We start from the raw sequence: 15826 nt of genomic DNA, 5'->3' as shown, positions 1-15826 counted from the left end.
CCAATGAGTTGCTGCGAATGGGCCGGTGCGCCTTAGCCCCATCCGACCAGCTACCGAATGCCTCCGTGCATCACGCATGCCTCCTCAGCACAACACACATGTCCACACCACAATACAATGTGCCACCGCCACAGCCCCTGCATCACAGAAACGCATCCCCCGCACATCCGCAACACCCTAAGCCGCCGCCTGCGGCACCACAACCGCGGCTTGTGCACCCGGTGGCGTCCCTGCCCCTACCCCTGCTGCCACTGGTGCCGCTCCCCGGGGAAGGACCACACCAGCCCTGTCCACAACAGACTCCACCTCCACATCCACGGCCTCCGCATGAGCAGCACCAGTTGTGCCAGCTGCGGCCGCCACATCGGCCGACGCGGAGCTGCTGCTGGTTGGGCCCACGCCGGCGGCCGCTGCACCGGTGGCGGCAGTGGCACTGGTGGTGGTGCGCAGTCGCAGTGCGGCCACCCGCGCCGCCGCCGCCGCCTGCGCCGCCTCGCGCCGCCTCTCCGCCTCCAGCTCCGCCACGGTCTTGTCCAGCGCCGCCAGGAAGTCACGCAGCTGCAGCAGCGGCCGGGCGGGGTCGCGCGCGTCGAAGTCGTCCTGAGATGGGGGGGGGCACGGGGGGTTGCAGGTCAGCACAGGCGTGCCGGTGGCGTGGTCGCTACTTGCCGCAGTCTGCCTGCATCGCCAAGCGTGACACACAGCTGCCACTTGCACGGGACCACCTTTTAAAGAGCGCCGCCCTCGAAGCCCCTGACCCCCCCCGCCTGTCTCATTCCTCCGGCCCCCACCTGGAAGAACTCCGCCAGGCGCCTCAGTCCCTCCGTCAGGCCCGCATACCGCCGCTGCAGCCCAGCCACAGCCGGCCGAGCCCCGACCAGGAAGCCGGCGCAACGCTCCAGAAACAGCCCGTCAGCGCGCGACCGCAGCAGCGTCTCGGCGGCCACAGCGGCTGGCGAGTCAGACCCAGTGGCAGCGGTGCCGGCGGCGGGCTCGCCAATGTCGTCCTGGTACTTGTCCTGCTGCTGCTTGTCCCCCTGCTGCTGCTGCTGCCTGCTGTCCAGCAGCGCCCTCAGCGCCTGCACCTGCCCCTCCATGAGCTCCACGCCGCCACTCAGCTCCTCAAGCAGGACCGACACACTGCTCAGCTGCGGGACCAGATGCAAAAGGGGTGGTAATGGTGGCGGAGTTGGCGGGTATCGGGTATCGGGTAGGTGTGCAGGTGGATGAGCGACACGTGAGACCCCGTCCAGCTGACGCGCATCAGTAAAGGCGCTTGTCAGGCGTACCAGCTGACATACCCCCTGCAACACACTCGCACGCGCACCTGCACGTTGGCGGCTGCGCGCACCGGTCCCGCCAGCTGCAGCGGCAGCACCTGGTGCAGCGGGACCGGCCCGCCAGTGCCGCCAGTACTGCCGCCAGTACCGCCGCTGTTGGCCTCCCGGTGCAGCGCCTCCACCAGCCAGCGCAACAGGGACCTGTGTGGGGCCGGAGGGGTACACATGGGCACAACAGGGCAGAGGGGTGAAGGGGCTGTGGGTGCGAGGTGACTGCAAGGCGGGCAAACACCGTACTGGTGGTGACGGAGGGGAGGCGGCGTTGGGGAGCCATGCTGCACAAGCACCTCTCCCCCCCCGCTGCCGGCCCGCTGTTGCGCCCCACCTCTTGTCGGCCCCCTTGATTCCGGCCACGTGAGTCAGCACGTCCAGCTTGTAGCCTCGGGCGCCGCCGCGGGCAGTGCCCTCGTTCAGCGTGTTGCCCACCTCCAACAACAGGCCCAGCAGAGTCTGGGTGGGGGTGGTGGGGATGGTGGTGGAGGGTTTGAGGTGAGGAGGGCTGGGGTATTGAATGCACCTGGCCCTGGCCCTGGCAGGCGGCAGACACGCCGCAGGCAGGTGAGCTGTGTGGCCGTGGGGCCGCCTGACCCGCCAGCCCCCCCCCCAGCCGCCCTACCCCCCACCTTGAGCTGCTCGCTGTGCCGTATGCCGCCAATGGCCGCCTCCACCTGCGCCACCAGGTCCGCCACCTGGCGCACGCCCACCTCGAAGCCCGTCATCAGCGCCATGGCACTGAGCCGCTCACACAGCCACGGCACACGGCCAGCCTGGGCGGCAGGAGCAGCGGCAGCAGCAGGGTGAGGAGGGGAGGCACACGGGGCAGAGCCGCCGGGACAGGTCAGGAAAGGCGGCGTGCGTGCCATGCGGGGACAAGCACACGGGAGACGCGGGAAGCTGGAGCGCCCGGCTTGCACCACACTGACAGCCCACCTCCTCCTCCTTCTCCTCCTCCTCCTCCTTCTCCTCCTCGTCCTCTTCTCCCCCCCAGCCCCTGCCTCCACGCACCTCCAGGAAGTACTGCTCCACGGGCCCCAGCAGCGCCACGTCGGACAGACCCGGGTAGGCGGGGTGCGCGCCCTGCAGCAGCAGCCAGGGGGGGATGAGGGGATATGAGGGAGCGAGGGGGCGGCAGCAGCGGCCGGTCAGCCAGCCGGGCCGCGCACCACCCAGCTGCCACTTGGCCGGGGTGGACCTAAGTGGCTACTCCCGTGCTTGTAACACCTTGCGCCCCGCGGATGGTCGAAACGAAGCCCTGACCGCCATTCCGCTGCCCCCGCCTCCCCCCCCCCGCACCTGCACGTACGCCGCCAGCTCCGCCAGCTCCGCCGACCTCGGCGCGGCCTTGAGCAGCGCCCGCAGCTGCTCACCCTCCAGCCCCGTGGCGTCCAGCGTCAGGATGTCGGCGGCCAGGGCGGAGGGCGGCCGCCGGATGCCTGACAGCGTGGGCGGGTGTGTGGCGTGGATGGTGACGGTGGTGGGTTGCAGCAAGAATGCGGGCGGCTACGTTCTTGAACGGGCTGTTTCATGCTTGCCTCACCTCCGCTGCCGTCCAGCACCATGCCCCACCCCATTCCCAGCCCCAACCTACCCTTGAGCACGATGCTGATGTTGTGTGCCCGGTTGTTCTCCACCAGCCGCACACTGCCGGGGCCGTTGGGGGCAGCACTCGGCCCTGCCGCCGCCGCCCCTCCTCCCGCCAGGCGCCTGAGTGCCGCGGCGTTGTCGCTGAGTGCGAACACGGCTCGGAGCTGGTCGCGCAGCTCGGGCCGCAGTCCGCCGGCACCGTCAGCCTGCAGCAGCAGCAGCAGCGGCGCGGCAGGTGTCTTGCCAATGCACGAGGGCAGCAGGGTTCGGGTGCCGTAGTGGTGGGGATCGTGCCGATTGAGCAGGCGGGTGCAGCGGACTGGGGAGGAGGCGGTGCCCCTGTGCCGCAGTCGTCTCATGGCGCCGTACCCCGGCAGCATGTGCCCTCTGACCTCGAGTCGGAGCAGCAGCCGCCCCCTCGCGCCCCTCACTCTGCCTGCACTCAGCCCTGCCCCCCTGCCCACCGCCCCCCCCTCCCACCTGCACGCTCTCCCAGAAAGAGCCTGGCGCCGCCTCTGCCAGCTTGACCCAGTGCAGCTGCTTCAGCCGCAGCTGCTGCTCGCGAGTGGGGGTCACCAGCTTGAAGCCTGCAGCGGAAGGCGGGTGTGTGGAGAGGCAGAGGTGAGGAGGTGGGCGTGAGCAGTGCAGGCAGTGCACAGCTGCATTTTGACGTGCATCGGGGGCTTGGGTCTGCAGCAAAGTGGCCGATTGCGGCCAAGAAAGCTGTATGGCATCCATCTCTGCGGGCACTTACCCTTGGGGGGCCCGCGTGGTGGCGGCGGTGGGGGCGGCGGCGCTCGAGTGCCGGGCGGCGGTGGTGGTGGCGGCGGCGCAGGCCCCACCGCCGGCCGCGCGGAGGCCGGCAGCTGCACTGGCGGTGGGCTGGTGGAGGTGCCGGTTGTGGCGGTGGCGCCTCCTGTCCTGTGGTGCTGGGGGTGGTGGGGCGTCCACCTGCCACCCTGAAGCGGCGAGGTGCCCACAGACACAGACACAGACAACGGTACCACAGCGCCGCCGCGGGCGCTGGCAACCTCCGCGCCGGCGCCCCGATCGCCACCCTGGTCGCCGCTGCTGCCACTGCTGCTGGTGGTGTGGTGGAGGACGCTGCTACCGCCCCCGGCGCTCAGCGCGGGGCCGTATCCGTGAGTGTCAGTGGCCGTGAGCTCCTGCTGGTGCGGGTGCGGGGGCGTGCCGGCCAGCGCCACGGACTGCAGCGACCGGCGCAGGAAGGTGGCCCTCAGCTCGTCCAGCAGGTGCCGCTGCCGCACCTCACTCACCAGCGCGCCGCTGCCACGCAGACTGCTGTCGCCGCCGTGGTCAGCACGCCGTGACACGCCCATGGACAGGCCGCCGCCGCCGCCGCTGCCACCACTGTCAGCGCCGCCCTGACCAGAGCCAAAGGCGCGGCTGTCTACTCGCGGGCTGCTGCTACTGCTGCAGCCGCTGTCTGTGTCGTTGCCGCTGCCGCGTGCCCGGCCGCCGGGCACAGCTGCTGCTGCCGGCGTCCGAGCGTCCTGGTCGTCAGCGGCAGCAGTGTCCGCCACTGCGCCGGCAAGCGGGCGCCATGGGTGGTCAGCGGGCAGGCCGCCCGCCTCACGCCGGCGGCCGCCGGGCTGGCGCTGTCCGCCCTGTGGGCGTGCGGGGCTGGCGCTGGTCAGCAGCAGCGGCGTGCCGAAGCCCACACCACCACCAGCAGCACCACCACCCGCTGCGGCCCCAGTCGCTGCGGCCGTGGCGGCTGCGGTGCGCCGCACTCGCGACACGAACACCGAGTGGGCGGTGGGTGTGGCGGCGGCGGCGCCCGACCCGGCGCTGCCGGCGGAGCTGGCGGACCGCGGCAGGGGCAGCGGCGTGGCGGCGCTGCACATGTAGCCGCCGGGGCCGGGCCGTGGCGGGCCGGCGGGGCGGGGCGACAGGAAGGAAAGGCCGTGCAGCAGGCCGCCGAGGCCAGGGCACTCGGCCATACACCCAACCGCGCCTGCGTCTGCGGCCTGCGGGCCCGCGCCCCGGCCGCTCAGGTCAGCATCCAGCTGCCGCAGCCGAGCCGCCCGCGTCATGGGGCCGGGGGCGGAGCCACAGGACGAGGCCACCTCCTCCGCCTCCACCTTCAGCTCTGGTGACGCTGACGCTGCCGCCTGGCCCGCCTCTGCCCTCGCTGCTGGTGGCGCCTCCGCCGCCTGCGCCTGCTCCGCTGCCACCGCCGCCGCCTGCGCCTGCTCCAGCGCCGCCTCCGCCGCCGCCAGCTCCGCCGCATCCAGCAGCTCGTCCAGGCTCACGCCGGCGGGCAGCAGCAGCTCCAACTCGCCAGCACCCCCGGCCGAACCCCCATCCGAGGTCCGCTGCGCCGCCAGCGGCACCCAGCCCTGCGGCGCAGGGCCGGTGCTCCCAGGCGCGCCTACCACCGGCACCGGCACCGGCGGCAGCTGTCCGGCGGGGGGCACCTCGCCCTCCGCCCCCTTCTGATGGTGCTGGTGCTGTTGGTAGTCATGGTGTTGGTGATGGTCGGGGGCGGGTGGGTCGTCGAACACGAGGCGGCGCTCCACCTGGCGCTGTGAGGACCCGGCGGGGCCGGGGGTGGCGGGCACGCCCTCCAGGCCCGAGCACACCTGGATGATGGCACTGCCGCTGTGGGCCGCCGCGGCGGCGGCAGCAGCTGCAGCCGCGGAGGCCTGCTGGTGCCAGCCGAGCGGGCTGAGCGGACTACCCTCAGTCTCCTCCATGTCCACCCCCGCATTGTCGGCCTCCGCCTGCAGCTCCTCACCAGCGGCTGCCGTGTCTGTCTCCGCCTCTCCACCCTCGCCTCCCTCCGCCCCCGCCGTCTGCAGCTCCTCTTGCCGCAGCCGCAGGGACTGGAAGAGCACCAGGTCTTCCACCTCCGCCACCATCGCCTCCTCCTCTGCCTCCCCCACGCCCTGCATCGCCTCCGCCTCCATTGCCTCCTCATCTGCCGCCCCTGTGGCCTCCCGCTGATCCTCCTCCAGCGCCGCGTCCACCAGCCCGTCCTCGCCACCCAGCTCCTCGTCCTCTTCACCCTCACCCTCCTCCTCCTCATCGCCCTCGGCCTCGGCCTCGCCGTCCTCATCTTCGCCCGAGTAGCGCAGGTTGGCGGCGCTCAGTCCGCCCGTCAGCCCGCCGCCCGAGCCGCCCAGGCCGCTGCTGCACACGGAGGGGAAGCGGCGCAGCGGCGGCAGCTCGGAGGCCAGCGGGTGGGCGGCCAGCGGGTCGGCGGCGGGCGCAGCGGGGCCAGGCACAGCTGCTAGGGCCGCCGGGGACTGGTCCTGTCCCACATGCGCCCCCTCCAGCGCTTGCTGTTGAGACTCGGCCTCAACCTCTTCGGCCTCCACTGCCTCCCCTATGGGCCCCAGGGCCGCCGGACCTAAGTCGGCACCCAGCTCCGCCTCTGGCCCCGCCTCTGGCCCCGCCTCTGGCCCCGCCTCTGGCCCCGCCTCTGGCCCCGCCGCCACCAGGTCGTCACCGAAGCTGCAGCTGCTGCCGCCACTGGCCGCAGAGGTGGCGGAGCCAGGCGGGCTGCAGCGCTCCTCAGCCTCCTGCTGATCCTCCTCCTCCTCTTCCTCCTCCGCGTTACCCTGGTCGTGATGGCCCTGATGAGGCTGCTGCTGTTGAGGGGTGCGGGCAGCACCAGGTGACGCCTCAACCCCACCAAGCAAGCCGAGGGCGGCGGACATGGTAACAGCAGCGGCGGTGGAGCGGGTGGGGCTGTCCATGACGGCCGCCCCAGCAGCACCGCCCACACCTGCACCCGCTGCGGCTGCTGCCTGCTGCTGGCTGCCCTGGCGGCCCCAGCCGCGGCCCACGATGATGCCGCCCGGGGAGCTGGCCGGGCCCGCCAGGCCGGGGAAGCCGAAGCTCTTGCGCGCGCTGCTGGGGCTGGGGCTGCTGGGGCCGGTGGCCTGGGGCGGGGCCGCGGCGGTGATCATCGCGGACGCGGCGGCGGCAGTCGTGCCAGTAGCAGCCATGGCTCCACCGGCGGGGGCATCAAGCCCGCCACCGGCACCATAGCCCGCAGCCGTGCTGCGTGCCGCGTACATGACTGCCGCACGGTCTCCTGCGGCGGCTGCGGCTGCGGCTGCGGCTGTCCCCGGCTCCATGGCGTACACTGCGAAGGACAGGCTGGGCGGCGTGCGGGTGGCGGGCTGCAGCGCGGCAGCCAGCGCCGAGGCAGGCGTGGCGGCGGCAGTGACGGCGGTCATGCCGGCAGCTGGTGCCGCAGGCGTAGCGTGCGCTGCGGCGGCTATGGCGGGGCGGGCTGATGCCGCGGCGGCCTGCCGGAGCACTGGGCCGGCGGCAGATGCCGTGGACCCGCCAGCCGCCGTGTGCTCCTGTACCTGATCACTCGTGTCGACGCCCAGCCCCAGACCCAACATGTGCGAGCGGAAGACAGGGTCGTTGAAGATGCTGCCAGTAGGAGCCGCTGTCGTGGTGGTGATGGTTCCGGCAGTCGAGGCGACACCTAGGGTGAGGGCGCCGCTAGGCTGTGGCAGTGGTGACGCCGGGCGGGACGTGGCGATAGGCGTGGTAGGCTGAGAGGCGGTGGGACGTCGCGGCACCCAGCTGTTAGCAGCCAGAGGGCAATGGTGAGCAGCAATGCGGTTAGAAGGCGCAAACCAAATGACGCGCGGCCCTCTTGGTGGGGGCATCTTAGCTCATCAGCGCAACCCTCCCTTGCGCGCCACTTACTCGCTTCGCATAAAGGGGTTGTCCCACAGTGCCTGCCGCGTGCGTTCGTGCTCCGACAGTCCAGGCCCTGCCGCCGCGCCCGCCCCCGCCCCCGCCTGCTGCAGCAGCCGCTCCCGCTGCAGCACGGAGGGCGACATCAGCGGGGAACCGGGAGGCAGGTGGCCGTAGGCGCCGCTGCCTGGCGAGCCCGCCGCCGAGCCGCCTCCGTACCCGGCCCCGCCCCCTGCTCCCAGCCCGCTGACGGCTCCGGGCGCCATGGCGGTGTCGGGTATGGCCACCACCAGGCCACTGCGCTGCCAGCGGCCGCCAGGAGCCGCGCCCGCAGTGGCTGTAGCACCAGTACCAGCACTGGCAGTAGCGGCGGCGGGGCCGGGCGGAGATGGAGGTAGCGCCACGTGGCTGTGGCTGCTGCGGCGCGAGCCAGGGCCCCGGGCGCTGCCGGAAGGCGCTGTCGGGTCCGGCCCTGCGCCCGCCGCCGCGCCTGATCCCAGGAACGAGTCGATGTCGAAGGCTGGCAGCCAGCTGGACCCCAGCCCGGAGCCTGAGCCGGGGTCGCCCCCGGCAGCTGCCGCCGCCGGTGCCGCAGCCTGGGCCCGGGACTGCGCCACCGCGGCCTGCACGGCGGCCTCCTCCAGCGGCCGCAGGGGCGACAGCGCGGACGGCAGCGGGCGGGTGGCGCCACCGGGGCGAGGCAGGCCGGCAGGGCTGTCCACTGAGGGCGTGCTGGTGAAGGAACTGGCCCCACCACCACCACCACCACCACCACTGGCCGCGGAGGTGCCAGCAGCGCCCGCAGAGCCCCAGGGATCCGGCATGGCCGTGTTCCCTGCTGTCTGGAAGGCAGCTGCACTGCGGTGGTGGGAGATGCCGCCGCTGGAGGCGCTGCTGCCGGCCGCGCTGCTTGGCGGTGCCGCGGGCGCCGCGCCAGGTGCCTGGGACCAGGGCGCGGGCCCCGGGGTGCGCATGGCGGCTGAGTACAGTCCTTCAACGCCGCCCGCACCCAGGCTGACTGCCGCCGAGGAGGCAGCTGCCGCTTTGGGCGTGGACAGCGAGACCGCACGAGTGCTGGCGCCGCCGGGCGATTGCGACTGCAGACCAGACGCAGCGAATGAGGTCAAGGTGGCGACAGCGCCGGCTGACCCCAGGCCGGACCCGCCACGCTGCGGCTCGAGCCGGGAGGTCGGGGTGTGCTGGTCGCCCCCGGAGGCGGTCATGACTCGGCGTGTGGACCAGGCCAGCAGGTCGCCGCCGTCCTCGGCGCTGTCGCTGCCGCCCTCGCCCAGACCCGCCAGGCCGCCCGCCTCCGCCTCCTGCCGCAGCAGGTCCTCCAGGCCGTACGCCGCCACCTCGGCACTCGACCCCAGCCGCGCACCGGCCGCATGTGAGCCGCCGCCGCCAATGCTGCTGCTAGCCCCGCTACCAATGCTTTTTTGCGCAGGCGCCGCAGCCCAAGGGGACGAGGCGGCTTCAAACAGGGGCTCAAGGAGACTGGGCGAAGGTGCGGCGTGCTGGGAGTCATTACCGCTGCTGCTAGCGGGCTGGCTCCGGCCGCTGCCACTGCCACTGCTGGCTGCGCTGGCCTTGCCCTCAGCGCCGCCGCCCGGCTGGGTCGCTGCGGCTGAGGCGCTGGTGCCCGGCCTCACAGCAGCAGCGGCCAGCGAGTGCGAGCCGGGATCCTGCTGGTGCAGGTGCAGGTGCGGGGCGCGCGGGATGCCCGACACCGCCCGGCCACCGCTGCCCGCCACGCGGCCGGAGCTGCGGGTGGCTGAGGCGGTGGCGGCAGTGGCGGCAGTGGCGGAGGAGGCGGAGGAGGCGCTGGGTGTGTCTGTGGCTGGCAACTGCGGCGAGGCCAGGAGCTCGGAGGCCGCTGCGTGGTTGGAGGCGGCGGGCATGCGGGCGGGCGTAAAGGAGCACAACACTGCCCAGCAGTTGGCAGCGGCAGCAGCAGGTGGCGGAGGGGAGGAGGCGGGTGCCGCCTCGGAAGCAGCACTGGCAACGGCCTTATCACCCAAGTTCGACTGCGGTTGGGCGTGTGTTGCTTGTATCTCAACAGCCAGCTGCACTACCGCCGCACCCACGGCAGCCGCAGCGGCAGCCGCAGGGGCCCGGACGGAGTTGGGGCCAGAGGGCGGCGGCGGCGCCAGGGGGTCGGGCTGCATGCCATGTGCGGCGGCGCCGCTCGCAGTCGCAGACGGCGGCCAGCGACCCGTCAGCGAGCCGCGCAGCCCGCTGCCACTGCCGGCGGTACGGGCGCTGCCGGTGTCACTGCCGCGCGCCTCCGCCCTTGCCTGCTCGAAGCGCCGCCTCTGTGCCGCCACGGACACGGACAGGTCGGGCAGGCCCTCCATGCCCGTCCCTGCGGAGCCGCCGCCTGAGGCCAGGAACTGCAGGCGGTCGGTGGACAGGCGGCCCACGTGCTGCCGGCCCGGAGGCGGCCCACGTGCGTCCTGGTGCTGCTGCTGGTGCTGGTGCAGGTGTAACTGCTGCTCCTGCGGCCCGCTGACACCACCGTTCTGGTCTGGCAGGTGGGGCTGCTGCTGCCGGCTGAACTCGGCCACGGCCAGGGGCGAGGGCGGCGCCAGGCGCAGCTGCAGCCGGTTGCCCCGCCGCGCCCCGGCCGCCACTTCAGATGGCTGATGCCGCTGCGGCTGTCGCTTGCTGGGGTGCTCCGGGTGCGAGACCTCCAAACCGGTGGCGGCCCCGGAAGCACTGGTATGCGCAGTGGATGCGGCGTCCGGCCCCAGGCTGAGGCTAGGCACCTCCTCTTGCTGCGGCAGAGGCCCCCGTGCTGCCTCGTCAGCCGGCTCAACATACGTTGCCAGCAGGGTGCGGCGGGGGCCGGCTAATGAATCGCCAGTGGCCATATCGTCGGCCCCCGCAGCAGCCTGCGACCGCGCAGGCACCACGCTGGCACGCTGGAGAGTCTCGTTGTTGGCAGCCGACGAAGGAGATGTGGTGGAGGCGACTGGGCTGGACGCTGTGACCGGGACCGCCGCCGCAGCTGCAGCAGCTGCGGGCTCTGCCACTATGCAGTGGTCGGCAGGTGGCGGCACGGCAACAGCTGCAGGTGGCGCCTGGCCCCCGAACTCCACCGCCCCACGGCCGAGCGAGTACAGGTGCTGCGTACTCGCCCGGGGCGGCGACTCCAGCTCGAAGTCAGCACTCCCATCTGCCGCCTGCTGCAGCTGCTGCCCCGCCAGCCCCTGTCCCTGCCCTTGCCCCGCCTGTCCTGCCTCGCCCTCATCCTCGAGCTCCACGGACACGGCTGGCAGCGGGGAGGGCGGCACCGACACGCCCTCCGACAGCGTGGAGGCGAACGACACCTCGGCGGCCGGCGACGGCCCATGCGGGTTGAACGGCGACGGCGCACCGCTGGCCACACCCCGGCCCCCAGCCGGCGACATGGACCTACTGCTGCTGTGGCTGGGGCTACGGCTGGGCGAGTAGGCGGCGGCCTCATCCTGGGCAGACTGGCAGGTGGTGGGGTCGGCGGCCTGCAGGCGGAGGCCGCTGCTGCCGCAACTGGCGCCGCTGAGCTGCGGTGCGGCACTGTTGGCGCCGCCGAGGTCCGTGGCCAGCGGCACAATGCGTATGGCTTGACTGCGTGGAGCAGCAGGCGCGTCCAACACAGCAGTGTCATCAGGCCAGGCAATGCCTCATGTATGACCGCTACGCTCAACAATTCTGACAGTCAGCATCGCCCCGCACTTGGAAGTCACCACTGCCGCTACACACACACACTCCGGCAGTCGCCCTCCCGCCCACCTCATGATCTCGGCCAGGTTGGCCCGCAGCGCCTCCTCTTCGTCCTCGTCCTCGTCCTCCAGCTCCGGCTCCACCTCGGACCCCACGCCCTCCTCGCCAACCAGCTCGCCAGGCAGCTCGCCAGACAGCTCGCCAGGCAGCTCGCCGGCAGCAGCCGAAGCAGCAGCAGCCGGGCCCGCCCCATCGAGGTCTGCACCGGCCCCAAGCGCTGCCCCAGCAGGAACGCCCGTCCCCGCATGCTCGTGCGAAGGGTTCAACACAGCAGCACCCAAGTCCCCATTTTCACTGAGCGGAGCCGGGCGCCGGGTGCCGCTGCAGCAGGTGTCGGGGGCCTGGGGCGAGGCGGCTGGGGCGGCTGGGGCGCCGGCCGCCGCGGAGGTGGGCGGTGGCGCAGCAGCATGGCCGTAGCGCCCCGGCGCCTGCGGTTGCGGTGCCCGCAGCTGCACACTCCCGCATGAGGATGCGGGGCTGGCGGCAGCGGGCGAAGCTGCCGGTGCTGGCTGCGCGGCAGGTGCGGCTGCAGCTGCGGCCAGTGCGAGTTCCGCTTCCTTCGCAGCTGGCTTGCGCTCTCCCGAGTTCTCTCCCGACTCCGTGCCTGCCTCATTCACATGGTCTTGCCCACCGCGCTCACGCGGCGCCTCCTGCAGCTGCTGCTGCTGCTGCTGCTGCTGCTGCTGCTGCCTGTTCGGCGTGAGCAGCAGCTGCACGGCCTCTTCCGCCATGAGCTGCAGTAGCTCCGCCATCTCGTCCGTCTCGCGGGATACCTCACTGGCAAAGGACGGCTGCATGCCGGCCGCCTCAGTCTCGGCATGACCCCTAGTCGCATCCCCGGCCTCTGCCTCGACATCGGCCTTAGCTGTAGTAGTGCTCCTGCTGCCTACCTCCCCTGCGGCCGGCTCTGCCACGATGACGGGTGCCGTAGCCGGTATGGTGTCTATGCGCCGAGCGTCGGGCGCAAGGACAAGCCGCGACGCGGAGGGACTGGGCTTCGCCTGCTGGTGCTGGGGCGGCACCTCAAACGCAAAGCCGCCACCTTCCAGCCCGCCAACAGGTACGCTGCGTGCGGGCGGGGACGCTGCCGCAAAAACGCCCGCCGAGCCTGCCGCCACCGGCACTGGCAACGCTGGCGGGCTGCGCCCTGCTGCTGGCCCCGCAGCAGCAGCAGCAGCAACCGGGTGGCTGTTGCGCGGGAAGGACTGCCAGCTGGCCTCGGGCGAGGACTCACACAGGTACGCTAGGTTGGGTGCCGGGCCAGCTGCCGGCAGCGACAGGCGGCTGTCAGCCAGCGACGCCACGGATACGGCACCGGGACTGGGGCGGACGCCAGCCGGCGAGCAGTCGGCGGGGGCAGCAGCCGGCGCAGCCGCTCCCACCTTGCCCTGGAGGGGCTGTGTAGCAGCACTAGGAGCACCAGCAGGTGGATGCTGCGGCAGCGTCTGCAGCTGCAGCTGCGGCGGGGCTCCAGTCGCCTTCGACACCGCCTGCTGGTCGAACAGGCCCTCCAGCCGGCCTAGCAGGGTGGGAGGAGGGCAGCAGTATAGGTCCGCTCACACATGCGCCATTGTTTATGTTCGCAGAGGCTTTGTGAGCGCTACATGCTGTGCAATGCAGGTGCAGGCGTTGATGAATAAGTATCAACGTACCCATACCCCAGCCTCAGCATTCACAACTAGTCCGCAAAGTACCCGGCCCACCGCTGCCTCACCTCGCACTTCCTCGTCCACTGGCGCCACAGGCTCCTCGGGTGCCGGCGCTGGCACATACGTGTCAGCAATCACGGCCTCGATCACGGCCTCGGTCGTCCAGACAGGAGTCGGCGCAGGCGCAGGCCCGGCGGCGGTGCTGGCAGGCGCCTCAGCTGCCTCACCGCCCTCCTGGTTAGGCGCCGCAACCACGTGGGGGCCCTCCGTAAGCACCGAGGGCGGCGAGTACATGTAGCAGGTGGAGGCGTACGGTGGTTGTTGGGCGTGGAAGCCCGCCGCTGGCTCCTCCTCATCCTGCTGGTGGTGCTGGTGCTGGCGCTGGTGAGAGTGCCGCGACGCAGACAGCGGCGACACCAGCGCCCGCTCCACGGCAGCGTGCGGCATGTGCGCCAGCACAGACAACAGGCCGCCCGGACCCACACCCGGGCCCTTGGCGGCAGCAGCGCCGTGCGCACGGCCCACATTGGCGCCGCTGCCGCTGCCCCTCACGCCGGCGAATAACGGGTAGCTGCCAGCTCGCGTTCGCGCCGCCTGGCCGTGGGTGGTGTGCTGCTGCAGCAGCTCAGCCAGCTCAATGGCACCGCCGTGAGGACGCGGGTGCGCACCCGCCACCCCTGGCCCCGCTGGCTTGGACATCACACCGCCGCCAGCACTGAAGCGCAGAGCCTGTGTCCGCACCCGGCCCAGGCTGCCCGCACGCGGCGCCACCCGGTCACGGCTGTTCTCGCCGCTGTCGCCGCTGTTGCCCAGGGGCGCCGAGGGCCCGGCAGCGGATGCTCGGCCCTGGCCTTGGCCCTGGGCGGCTGCCAGCGCGGCGGCGATGGCCGCGGCGGAGGCATAGCCGCCCACAGCTGAGGGCCGGTGGGGCAGCTGTCGCGGGTTGGACAGCTCCCGGCGGACTGTGACGCGCGGGGCTGAGCTGTGCCTGGCGCCGGCGCCGGCACCGGATGCTGCTGCAGCCACCGGTGCGGACGGTCCCGCCGCCGCGGTCGCTGTGGCGCGCAGTGACGCAGCTGCCGCGGCAATGGCGGCCTGCTGGGCGGTGTGCTGGGCGCGGCCATGCGCTGCCGGCTGAGCCCAGGCGCCCGCAGCCTGCTGCTGCTGGTGCTGCTGGACGGCGTCTGCTGCCAGTCCATCCCTCCCGTTTCTGGCCGGGCCGCCTGGCCCTTTGGCACCTGCCGTCACTGCACTTACAGTCGCTGCCGCCGCAGCTGACGCGGGCTTGATGCCGCTGATGCCGCCGTGCGAGAACTGCACGTGCTGCTGGTGCTGCTGCTGCTGCATCAAGGGCCTCTGATCCTGCTGCTGCTGCTGCTGTCCGTGTGCAGCAAGCGATTGGCGTTGGTGCTGGTGCTCCAGCAAAGAGCCAGCGCCAGCAGCAGGGCGATTGTGAGCCTGTGTGGCCCCCAGCGGCAGGTTGGGCTGCTGGCTGCGCCCCAGGGGCTGCTGCGGCGGTGCCTGCTGTGACAGCGGAGGCTGCTGCTCCCACGGGATGGCTTGCTGCTGGCTGGTGCGCGTGCCCACTGGGCCGGCCGCCGCGCCTGCCGCCGCCGCCCCGGAGGCCGCCTTGGCCGCAATCATGCGGCGGAGCTCCTCCAGGGAGGCCTGGTAGGGCAGCGTGCCGCCGCCGCTGGCTGCATCACGTGTGGGGCTACGCTGGCGGGTAGGCTGCTGATGCTGCTGCTGCTGCTGCTGCTGCTGTGGCTGAGACGCCACGGGCTGTGCGGTGCCGCCGCTACCGCTGCCCCCAGCTGCTCTCGGGCGCACGTACATGTCCTCACTGCGCCCGCTCACCTCCGCCCCGTCTGCCGTGAACAGCGAGGGCTGTCCCTGACCCGGCCGGCTGCTGCCACCCGCCGCTGCCAGGGAACTCGCACCCGGGCCTCCACCGCGCCCGCGCGGCCCAGCAAGGACAGCGGCTGCGGCGGTCCCCAACAACCCTGTCCCGCCCGGCGGCTGATGAATCAAACCCACGCCAGTCGGCCCAGCCACCGTGCTCATGCTGTTTTGCAGGCCGGCCCCGGCCCCGGCTCCGGCCGGCTGCCTTGATGATGCAGCCGCAGCCATCCAAGTGGGGCTGATGGAGCGGCGCTCGGGACCCGCCAGGGCAGGCGCCGGTGGGAAGCCACCGTCCGGTCGTGGCACCGCGCTGGAGAAGTCTGCGGGGTAGAACAGGCGCGGCGCTCCGCCCGAGTCGGGGCCTCCCACGGACGGCGGCCCGGCAAAGTAGTGCGGCACCGAGCTGCGCGGGCTGCCTACAGGGCTGGTCACGTAGCTTGGACCGCCGTTCTCCAGCAGCGCGAGCTCCTCTGCCGTCTTCTCCACGCGACCAGCAGGCCGCCATGGGGGTCGAGGATCACCATTTTGCCCGCGCTGCCGTTCCTTTTTCAGGATTAGCGACAGGCCCGATTGGTTGGACACATGCGCACCAAGCAGCTGCGAAGCCGATGGCACTTGCTGCACCGACTTTTGCAGCTGTTGATGTTGCTGTGGAGGGTACATTGTTGCCCACTGGCAGACCTGCGCGCAAGAAACTGGCCGTGTGAAGCAAGCCCCCAAGTCGCGCGCAAACTGGCAACAGGTTTCCACAGCCGGCCCTGCACAGCGCACCTAGCTTGCGTTCATATATTCATAGTTGCTGACAGTAGCGTTGCAGATGCGTGACGAATGGTCGCGATGGACTGCAGAAAGTCGCGCGCCCTCGCAGCTGTTTCAGTACCCGTGCCAGCGCTGTAT

At 72.0% G+C, this 15826-nt stretch overlaps 1 protein-coding gene across 1 annotated transcript; it reads right to left on the bottom strand.

Moving 5' to 3' along the window:
* CHLRE_06g311250v5 (uncharacterized protein) lies at positions 1-15722 on the bottom strand. The gene is made up of 13 exons (XM_043063800.1): positions 13093-15722; positions 11388-12897; positions 7623-11222; positions 3679-7496; positions 3405-3511; positions 2929-3130; positions 2634-2773; positions 2346-2417; positions 1964-2107; positions 1666-1790; positions 1328-1481; positions 792-1148; positions 1-600 (listed from the first exon to the last, which is right to left on the bottom strand). Exons 1-13 carry the CDS (start codon positions 15590-15592, stop codon positions 178-180), a joined length of 13152 nt encoding a protein of 4383 aa, XP_042924506.1. The 5' UTR covers positions 15593-15722; the 3' UTR covers positions 1-177.
* Between the last annotated feature and the right edge of the window lie 104 nt (positions 15723-15826).

The sequence above is a fragment of the Chlamydomonas reinhardtii genome, chromosome 6 (genome assembly GCF_000002595.2).
Source record: "Chlamydomonas reinhardtii strain CC-503 cw92 mt+ chromosome 6, whole genome shotgun sequence".
NCBI lineage: Eukaryota > Viridiplantae > Chlorophyta > Chlorophyceae > Chlamydomonadales > Chlamydomonadaceae > Chlamydomonas > Chlamydomonas reinhardtii.
The sequence above is the reverse complement of the archived record's forward strand: the minus strand, read 5'-3'. Positions and strand labels throughout refer to the sequence as shown.

Coding starts and splice junctions, on each gene's coding strand:
- CHLRE_06g311250v5 (XM_043063800.1), bottom strand. CDS start 15,592: ATGTACCCTCCACAGCAACATCAACAGCTGCAAAAGTCGGTGCAGCAA. Junction 2,774..2,928: donor CATCAGCATCGTGCTCAAGG/GTAGGTTGGGGC, acceptor CCACGCTGTCAG/GCATCCGGCGGCCGCCCTCC. Junction 2,108..2,345: donor TGGAGCAGTACTTCCTGGAG/GTGCGTGGAGGC, acceptor CCTGCCGCCCAG/GCTGGCCGTGTGCCGTGGCT.